General features: G+C 39.7%; 1 protein-coding gene across 1 annotated transcript in view; it reads right to left on the bottom strand.

The window, feature by feature from the left end:
• The window catches only part of LOC308108379 (glutamate receptor-interacting protein 2-like), a gene marked incomplete at both ends in the record, with an annotated part of 212966 nt that overhangs the window by 18400 nt on the left and 183390 nt on the right, over positions 1-11176 (bottom strand). Inside the window, 3 exons of the mRNA XM_080461241.1 lie at positions 124-187; positions 3590-3670; positions 5794-5939. Of these exons, the coding sequence (XP_080317367.1) occupies positions 124-187; positions 3590-3670; positions 5794-5939 (291 nt within the window). The remainder of the gene's footprint in view (positions 1-123; positions 188-3589; positions 3671-5793; positions 5940-11176) is intronic.

Raw genomic sequence — 11176 nt, 5'->3', positions numbered from 1 at the left:
CTTTCACCCCTGATTTTTTGTAAAAGAAAGTGTTTACTACACGGTTGGATTTATGTTACATAGGATTATTACTATTACAGTGTGTGGAAAGTAAAATGGGATTAAAGTGACACTGCGAGTTACCTGTGAGCCATGCTTCCCTTCTTGATGTCGGAAATAATGAGCGGCTCTCCGGACTTCTTACTGGCTGTGGAGGGAAAAGAGCGGAATTAAATAAAGATCCGAACCAGAAGCAGAAAGAACAACAATCATAAAAAAATAAGCTTAATATCAAATCCTCTTATTTATTAACACATTAACTCCCGCTGCGGCCGAATTTCTCCACCTTTAAGTCTGGTTTTGACAGAAGTTTCTTCTTGATGCAGGGATTTTTTTTTTTAACCAAGAATCATCTCCATAAAGTAGATTCTATGAAAAAACTAGGTTGAAATGTAAACAATGATCGTAGAGAGGAAAACTAGAGGGTGATTTAGCAGAGGTAGAGCATCATCGGCGTACAGGAACATGGGTATCATTTATCTGGAAGATGTTGCAGAAACGAAGGTAGATGATGAGAAGCAGAGGACCCAGGACACAACCCTGTGGAACACCTTAAATTCAAGCTTACAATGGAAGCCAATTGAAAGAATATCCACTTGAAATGCAATGTGATCCCGTTTTAAAGGAGGTTATAAACGACATATGACTCGAACAAACAGGAAATAACATTTCATATTAGAGACCCACAGATCGACCCCCAACACCACGAAAAGATTCAAAACGACAACCAGATTCAATTCATTCAGGAAGATTAAGCTGTAAAGACACAGACAGGGTGATTTAAAGTAAGGATAGAAAGTCAGTGTGTGGAGTCGAAAGGAGAGTACAACTAGAAATCTATGATTCCAACCAGTTATAATGGTGGATAATAGTCTGTGGGCTTTTTTTCCCTTTTATTTTCAACCTTTATTTGACCAGAAAAACCTTGTAGAGATTAAAAATCTCTTTTTCAAGAGTTGTCCTGGACAAGACAGGCAGCAGTACATTAAGGTTCCAGACAAAACAAGCACATAAAACACATAAAACATATAAGAAAAATGTCAATACATTAAAAAAAAAAAGAAAAACATGTAAATTTGATTTAAAAAAAATTGCCCACAGATTGTCTACAGACAGATGTGTCTGTCTCCAAGTCGCTAAGCAACTTATTATAAGAGTCCAGTTGAGATTAAAAACCTGAGTGGAACTGTTGTTGGAGTAGTAGTACTAGTAAGAGTAGTACTACTACTAGTAGTAGTAGTAGGGGTATTACTAATTTGTAACAAAATATCTTTACCAAGTGTTACTGGGAAAAAGTGGTGGTGTTTCCACATGCATTTTAGGAGGCACCATATCTTTTGTTCTTTGTGCTTTCCTACTTAAAACAATGAAGCTAGAATAGTTTTAACAGCAGATAATAGAAGAGAGAATCGCTTCAGTCACTGCCTGCAGTGCACACGTGCAGTCAGAAGATGGCACCATCGCACTATTTTCTGTTTCCACTGCAGCAGCATGAATTATTATTACATGAATTAACAACGTCACTCATCTGAAGCTCCTTTAAAATCCTCTGAATGCTGCAGTCGCTCACAATCTAAATCATCAGCAACTTCAGCCTTTCTGTTGGTGTTTCAGCTGGAAATAGCCAGAGGAGCGACAGCTACTGAAACAAATGATGAGAAACGATAAAGTTGGACATGAGGCTTGACTGGGAGACGTTAATAACCCTGGGAGGAACGAACGAAGCATCATCCTGATCTCCAGGAAACTCAACTTTAACACCATCAACCACAGTACCGTACAGTCACTGTTCACAGTACCGTACAGTCACTGTTCACAGTACCGTACAGTCACTGTTCACAGTACCGTACAGTCACTGTTTATATGGCAACATTTTCACGTGATGATGCAAAACTTGCGTTGCGTTTTGGGTGTTTGTTTACACGACAACGAAGCTCAGAGCCACTGAAAATATAACTTGTGTGAAACGGCTCCGTCACCATGTGGGTATAAGCATGGGTACATTAAATCTTTTTTTTTTTACAAATACTCATTTGTACAACTAGAAGTTGATTTATTTATCTATAAGAAAATCAATGATCAGTTGATCTCCTGTTCCAGTTTCAGCTTTCTAGCTGAAGCCTGAAGAATTTGTGCCACAACACTGGTGGGAAAATACAACTGAAATGACCCATAATTCCACTGCACTACCTTGAAATGGCCCCAATGCATGATGCTGCCACCACCATGCTTCTACCCGTAAACTGGGTATAAAGTTGTTTTATGTCTTTGAAGCCAGGGTAGGACATTTGCTGATTTTTATCTTTTCTGTCTTTGCTCTGGATATACAGAAGCAAATATTTACGCAGCTTCTTTAATCCTTCTGTTTGCCTCTTGACCAGTTTTCTTCTGGATTTCTGAGCGAAGGCCAGTCCTTGGTCACGCCACCGCCCGCTTCCTGACTATGCTTCTTGGTATATCTCCTTCCCTGGACATTCTTTTGTACAATTTTCCACATTAAATGAGACAAATGTACTGAAGGATTCATCTCTGCAGACGTTTTCTATCCACTGTTTGTACAGTAAATGAGTTTAGAAGTCCTAACTACAGCAGGGAGGAGAAATATGGCCGACTCAGCAGTCCACCTGTCACACAGTGTGTCTCTAGGATGTACAGAGTGTTGAATGTGGGTCAGTGTCGGTGTCAAACATAAGACCCGTGGGCCAAAACCGGCGTGCAGGAGGCTCCAATTTTCTCCTCCAAACAACCAAGCAAATGGAAGGAATTTCATAGAAAACACCGATTTTTTTTTCTTTCACATTTCTTAAAAGTAGCAACACGACACAACACTGAGACATCGATGATGCTGCCCTGAAAGCTTACTACCTCGTTGCTATAAAACTAGCCACTCTGTCAGGGTGTAAAAACGCCCACAATGCAACAGCGAAACAACAAAGAAAATCTTTAAAGTTTCAATTGAAAGGTTTTTATGGCACTATTTAGCGGTCCGGCCCCCTCAGGATGAAACTGGACTGTATGTGGCTCCTCAACTAAAATGAGTTTGACACCCCTGATCTATTGTATTTAAAAAGTGTGACTTCTAGTCCAGAAAATATGGTAGTTGAATAAAGTATTGTTAGAACATTTGTACAAGTTTTTGTTTCCGGTGGAGAACATCTCACACATTATAGCTGTTGATCTTTGTAATACTGTCAGTTTGAACTCATCAGCTTTGTCATCAGTAATGAAGATTAAGAAATGTTAGTATTTCAAGAGGTTTTAACCTGGTGGGACATAAAACTCTGAAACAGTAAAAGTTCTCAGAAACACGAGTGCAAGTCGCTGGTTACTTTAACCATCTTATAAACACTTGTGTTTTACAGCCGAGCTTCCCTGCAGGCCGGCTCGTCGTAAAACAATGACAGGCGTGTGTGTGTGTGTGTGTGTGTGTGTGTGTGTGTGTGTGTGTGTGTGTGTGTGTGTGTGTGTGTGTGTGTGTGTGTGTGTGTGTGTGTGTGTGTGTGAATCCAAACAGAACTGGATCCTCTGATTGTTTGAAAGGCGTTCGTACCACTGATGGTGAGGCCCAGCTCCACTCCTCTCTTCTTGGGCAGCTTGACATGGAAAGTCCCACTACTGGGCACCACGGACTCTGGAACAGACACACAAACACACAAACACACAAACACACAAACACACAAACACACAAACACACAAAACAAATCATCTGTTTTTCATCCAGCTTAACATTTGTAATTACAAGGCATTTAGCCGGCCTCTCAATTGTTCTTCTCCATCGAAAACTGTGACTCCAAATCCTCGGCGAACGGAGACGAGTGAGAAATGAAACAGCAGCTGCTTCACTCTTTTTAATAAGTTATATCGATTTTAACCTGAACTATTATTGATCAATAATACTGCAGACATGATGGATAACAAGATGATGGATGGATGAATAGACGGATGGATGAATGGATGGATGGACAGATGTTGCAGTCAACCTCCAGCTTTTTCTTTCTAGCAGATTCCGCCTCTTAAATCCATTAAAACGGTTCAATCCATTAAAAACAAACTCTGCACTCAGATTCACCTTGACCGCCGCGTGACTTCGGAAACTTTTGCCGTCTGACTTTTTCCTTCTCCGTCGCAATCGTGCCTAAAGTCAATGATCCACTAGTTGAACTGGAAGCACTTTCCATGAGGTTAAAAGCATGTTGATGGGGCTGAACCCTGCAGTAAAGAGGGGCAATTATCCCGTCTAGCCCTGCATGCACTCACACTGAAGCTCTCACACACTGACTCCAACCAGTTTGAGCAAATGTTTATGGAGTCGAAGGCCAATTATCCAGTTCTACCGAGAAAAGAAGGTACAGAAGTCAGAGACTGATTCATTTTTAACCTCTTATGGTCAAAATTAAACTAATTCATGCATTTGTTTCTTCTCTATCAGGATATCATTCAAAGTCTCTAAAAAGTCTTCGGTTCATCCCAAATACTTCAGTTGGATCAGAAATGATCCGATTTATTCCATCTGTTCTTCAGCTTCCTCGAAAACCCAGGAAATGATTTAAAATCACACCACTTCATCTGATCTTTTCCAAGCAGGGGACTTGTTGTTGTTGTTGTTATTGTTAGGTTTCTGCAACACGGCCGGAATTCTGAAAAACTCTTTTCTTTTTAAACCATCTCCTTGTTTCAGTTAGAGACTAAACATTTCTACTCTAAGGCTCAAGAATGAAGGTTTGTAGCAGCGCATTTTGTAACAATGGTGCAATATGTAATACAGTTTCACTTCATTATGGAATAACTCCATATTTTGTAATGAACTTTGCCGCATTGTGTAATAACACGTTACATATTGCAGCAGTTATTCCACTTATTTTAAGTAAATGTAATCGTTTGGTGTATTATGTAATAAACGTTGTCTTTTATCCGTATACATGGTTCTACATTTAATAATTAGGAAAACTTCAAAATCATCAACAACAAGTTATTACAAAATGCAGCAGATTGCAAAATGCAGTAATATTACATACTGAGTGGAATATTTCTGTACATTATTACATAAAGCAGCACTAGAAGGCTCTGATTTGATAAGACTTAGAAAAGTTATGCAGAAAACCCTGAATCACTTTCTTTGTTGAGCTGCTAGAGGTTTAGTCTCTCCTCTCTCTCTATCTCTCCTCTCTCTCTATCTCCACACTCTCTCTCTCCTCTCTCTCTCTCTATCTCCACACACTCTCTCTCTCCTCTCTCTCTTTCTATCTCCACTCTTCATACATTATTCTGCCGAATTTGTCAGAATATTTGCATTTCATGGAAATAGATTTCAGATGTGGGGTGAAACTGGGAAGCATTTGCTGCAGTTTTGTGGGTCCGTTTAAACGACAGCCATGTTCGATTCCCTCTCCGTGGAAATGGGGGGGGGGGGGGGGGGGGGGGGGGACACTTTGCGGTCGCAGTAGTTCTTCTGCACATGCGTGAGTAGATGGACAGTAACAACAATGATGGCCATCCAAACCAACATTGTTTCCAAAACGCTGTAAAAGTGAAAATTTTGTGAAACAAAAATGCAAAAACGAAACGTTTTCACTTGAAACGTCGTGGAAACAGGCAACTGATATGAAGCCGAACCCCAACGACTTCACAGTGCAGCGAACAGATGATTAAAAAGGAATGAACTACAGTTTCCAGAAGAGCTGATAGATTGAGGTTTCTGAGGCGGCCCCAGAAGACAGAAACAGAATATGAAGTGGTGACATTCTGAGAACAAACCTGCCACGTCGAACTCGATCTCCAGCGACACCTTGTTGGTCAACGCTGCGTCTCGGAGGAGCTGATTGGCTTCCTCCAGCGTCCCGTCCTCGGTGGGGATCCCGTTGATTGACAGCAGGCGGTCTCCAACCTGCAGCAGGCCGCACCTGAAACGACAGTCACCATGGCGACGTCAGGAAAACCTGGAAAATCCATCCTCCGGGATGAGGTGTTACGGTTTGAATCCTCTCAGGCTGGACGCACGCGGCTCTCCGTCCTGTCAGATCCCAACAAACCTGCAGCCGATATCTTGTTTCACGGAGGTAACCGCCTGTGTAATAGTTTCTCCTTTATCCAGTAATGCTTTGGTTTATTGTTTCCAGCTGCAATGTCTGCTGTCTCCTCTCTTCAACCATCACTTTGAATTTTAGGTGTCCCTCAAAATAACATTTTTACATTAAACAACGAGCTGCAAACAGTTTGAAGCAGTTGTACAGTTTGATTTGACCTAATTAGTGATACATATAACCTTTGTTTTTTGTTTTTTTTTACCTTTTATGTTGTGCTTAAAATTTTCTTTTTGTGCCTGAAAATGCTCATGCATCACCATGTCAAAGATTTGAATGAACTCTGTGAAAAATGTAGGAATCCCAAAATAAATCTGGATACAGTTGCACATACTTCATCCACCCGTGCCACATACCTTCACAGGTACACAAATACTGATTACAGTGAAAATATTTCACATTCAAAGTCGTGAAAAAGCAATTAAATTAATAAAATCAAGGTCATTTTGGTGAAAGGAAGAATGTAAATGGTTAATTAGTTGAGTTATTTTTCAGAGCAATGATTCCCAAACTGTAAATTACAATATATTCAGAAAGAAAATTAATATTCAATTATCATAATTTACTTGGGAAATGCTAAAACGTGAGCAGACCCCTTTTTTGTGACTGATTAACAGCCAGTTTTGACTTAAAGTCGGTTTCCCATTGGAACCTTTATCAAACTTTACCCTGAGAATGGAAGAAAAACAGACTTTAACAAAACACACATCATTTATATGATTAAATGCCTGATGATTTTGTGCCTTTAGATCAGGTCTGTCAAACTAATTTTAGCTCAGTGGCCACAATCAGACCAATTTCATCTTGAGTGGACCAAAGCAGGAAAATACTGCCGTGATCACCTTTAAATTTAAACTAGAAAGTTTCTTTTTATCGTGGCGCAAATGATGAAAATGTCTATATTTTTACAAAAATCAAATAAATACAACTAAAATGGCATCTATCTTAACATAAAGATAATTTTAATGAAAAACATACACAGTGGGTCCCTGAGTAAGACCCTCGGCCCCCAGCAGGTCCTCCCTATGGCTGCTACCGGTCAGAATTGCTCCAAGGGGATTAATACAGCTGGTAAAATAAAACAAAACAAAAAAAACACAGACGAGACCATAGCTACAGTTATGTGAGGTGATATAATCAGAAATACAACAGGGACTTTCAGATTTGTAACTGTGCAGGTACGAACCTCAGAATTGAACAATTCAACCAGAATTGAACGTTTTGGTGGAATGTGCATGTTGTTGCTGTGTGAGCATGGGGTTTTTTCAGGGCACACTGGCTTATCTCTATCTTGTAGTTTAGCAGGTGCTTCTATATTGTCGATGTGTCCAGAGCGTACATGGCTCCAGGCCCCCTGCTGTAAAGCACCGAGCGTGGATGGTAGATCACCCAATTATGAGCTTTCTTAATGTAAAACCTCCTTTCTCAGCCAGACTGTGATTGTCTATAAAATCTGTGAATTAATTAAATGATCCATCGATCCACCTTGCCTGAAGCTTAATCTGATCCCAGCAGGTTACATCCTGGACAGGTCGCCATCCATCACAGGACAAACACACAAAGTCAGTCGGCGTTCTTTCTTCCTGGCAGTTTGCCTCGACTGTGAATGATTTGCCTAAAAAGTTCTGGTGAAGCCAGAAACAGGTGGAGACCAACTCTCCCATCAACTAACAAAGGACAGAGATTTAAATTACAATTATTGTTCCAGATTTAAATTGTCGAAGGTGTTTGATTATGGTTTTTCTTTGGCAAATGTAATGTTGACACCCACTGAGCAAGAAAAGACTCGGGCCCTTGACGCCTCCCTGTGGGATTCCACATTGGGGATGCACCGATATCAAAACTGATATTGGATCCGATACTGCACTGGTACTTGTACTCGTAAAACGTGACATCATGCGTCGACGCAGACGCAGTTTACAGCAGGGCAGAGCCTTTGCATTTCATTTGCGTGTTTGAATCAGGCTTCATGGATTTTAAAAGGTACTCATAACAATACTTAGTATCAGCAAGTAGCTAAAAGGTTAGTACTATCGGTGCACTACATAGAAATGATATGATAACTTCAAAAATACCTGAAGGATTTTTTTTTCTTTTCTTTTTTAATAAATACAAATAATATCCCTAAAAAGTTTAAAAACGAATTTCCAAAACAAAACACCAGATTGAGTCAAACTCGGAGCTGAGAGAGTTTCTAAGGCCGTTCCGTTGTTTGACCCCCCCGAGGTTCTTCAAGGGAGCAAGACGACGGTTCCATCCAAACACACTCACCAGCTTTCTTACGATCACGTTCACACGCTCCGTCACGTTTCACCGGCTGGAATAAAACCTGTTTGTGTGACTATTTTCAGAGCCGTTTTTAGATATGATTACCCTGCGGGTCAAAACGCCCCCAAAGCGGGGGGAAGAAGAACAAAGACTCATGTAGGTGTAGTGACTGTAAGAACCCGCCTACCTGGGATGTTTTACTTTCTTTTAATTCATTTTGCACAGACAGATGACACAAGCGGGCGCATCGGGCTCCCCGCTGTGTTACGTATCACATTATTTTTAGCGGCTGTCGCTTCCTTGAAACATCCAGCAAACATCCGCCACATAAATCGTCAGAGTAATGAACGCAGAAAGCATATTAGCTCCGACTATTAAAGTCATGAATCATGTAAACACATTCCCTGCAGATATTAGCCTGTGACTTCGTACCGCTTTCAGGAATAAATTCACTTTATTAACTAACATAATGAGCATCATTACGGACGTAGGCCGTTGTTTGAATGGCTTCTCAGCTGACAGCAGGACGTCCAATATAAATATTCAAACTAATGTAAAGTGTTGCGTCCAAGTCTATACACTGATATCAAAGAAATGAAGGACTGCAGTGTAAAGTGAAAGCTCAGCTACAAAACAACACAAAACAACACAATAGTAAATAGGAAATATGATTTTACTTTAACATATAAACTACACAAAAACTAAAATTCTCTATAAGACGTAAGGGGATATAATTTGCAAGCAGGAGCCTAAACAATTAAATACTTCCATTCTTATTAATATACTTTAATAAAACTTTTTGAGAACTTTAAAATTATACAGTCACATTTGCTCTTAATCTAGGTTTGGTAAATTAATCCAGGTAGATTGATAGTAGAATTTGATTGATGAAAATCTAATCCCCTGATTTCCTGGATGTGTAACCGAGGCAAAAAGAGAAAGTAAGTATAACGCAAAAAAAAAAAAGATGAGATCTTCATAAAACAAAGATTTATTACCAAATTAATGAAACAGTGCATTTCTGTAAAAGAGGTCAATTTATGCAACAATCTAGACAAAGAAGCAAAAGAATCTAAATCACGCGTAACATTTGAAAATAGTTAAATCCAGCATGCTATTAAAATTAAAATAAATGTAAGAGTATCACAGTGTTGTTTGCCATTTGTTTCATATTGTAAAATGATTGTTACAAAGGGGGAGATTACATAAATTAATTCTTCCTTCTGTTCCTTTTTATTGTGAAGTTTGCAGATTTTTGTATTGATTTTATTCAATTTTTTTGTTTTGTCAATGAACAAAATAAAACTACTTAAAACAAAAGGCCCCATTTACACAACATTTTCAAGGGAAAACACTTTTATTATGTTTTGAGGTTAAGTTGACACCCCAATGCCGGTCGGAGACACTGAAAGCGCAACTTTTTGAAAAACACTCCGACTCGGCCCCGTGAAAACGGCAAAAGGTTGCTACTGCGCTCCATGCACATAGCTTCGCCTTGCAATGTTTAGGTTAAATCTCGTTCCGTTGGTTCCCATTCTTTTGTGTTACTTGAACGTCAGAGTGAGTTGGCCTGTGATTGGCTGCGAGTGGAGAAGGGGGGGGCAGCGGAGTTAGCAGTGTGCTAGCAGGCGGCTAAGGGTAGCTTTAACCCTCTGAGTGATGGCTCACAGCTGAGCGCCAGTGTGTCGACAATGGAGTAAATATCTGATCTCCCCAGGATCTGTTCGCTCCCAAAATGTAATGGATTGGTCCTTGGATGATGACAATTCATCCCTGAAAACTTGATGCAATTTGGGTCAATAGCTTTTGCAAAAATTTGGTAAAATACATATGTAACATGGTTAAGAAGGTCTGGAATAAATGCAGCAAAATGGCGCAACAGTGGCACCGACTGTTGTAAAAGTGCAACTACAGTTCTATCTCAGGGTTGATGTGGCAAAAGCATTGTGGATAATTCCTTCACTGCAACGAGGGAATTATTACAGGTAATGTGGTTGAAAGGCCTGTGAAAATAATATACACTTAAAAATGCACATAATGATTCAAATCATGGAAACTACTGTATCTAAGTTATTTGTACTCTAAACTTTATTTTCACCATGTGTTTGTGAAGTTTAGCCTTCGTTTTAGATGGTATTGTGTGGTCTCCAGGCTGCTGGATGTGTCGTTACCACAAGAAGCCATTATTCCCTGTTGATTGTATTTGTCCAGGAGGAGGCAATAAACGGCTGTTTGAACCGACTCCAAAAATTATACATACATACGTACCAATAAATGAATACACATGGAGAAAAACGTAACCTTCGTCCAAACTATCATTGGTGAAGGTAACAACCAACAGCACCCACTAATGGCCTAAAAGGTTAACTACATTGTTTTCAGAATTTCCACCATTTCTGTGTAAATGGGCATACCGGTAGTTACCGTCGCCAACAAAAGTTGGGCGACCAATCAAAGTGGCCGAGAAGGTTATGTTTTCATCTGCGTGTATTTATGTATGTATGTATGTATGTATGTATGTATGTATGTATGTATGTATTTTACCAACTTTTCGCAAAACCTACTCACCCAAATTCCATGAAATTATCAGGGATTATTTGTCATCATTCAAGGACCAATCGATTAGATTTTGGGATGTGAATTATTATCCGTTTCGGAATAAATCCCCAAAAACTGCGACATTCTTTTTCCACACAAAGCGGTTGAGAGAGGCACCTCATGGAGGAGATCAACACAGATAAGTGTATTTTAGTGCATATTATAGTAGATTTCAAACAGTCATGTAGCTA

This window comes from Lipophrys pholis (assembly GCF_963383615.2).
Source record: "Lipophrys pholis genome assembly, chromosome: 4".
Lineage (NCBI taxonomy): Eukaryota > Metazoa > Chordata > Actinopteri > Blenniiformes > Blenniidae > Lipophrys > Lipophrys pholis.
The sequence above is the reverse complement of the archived record's forward strand: the minus strand, read 5'-3'. Positions and strand labels throughout refer to the sequence as shown.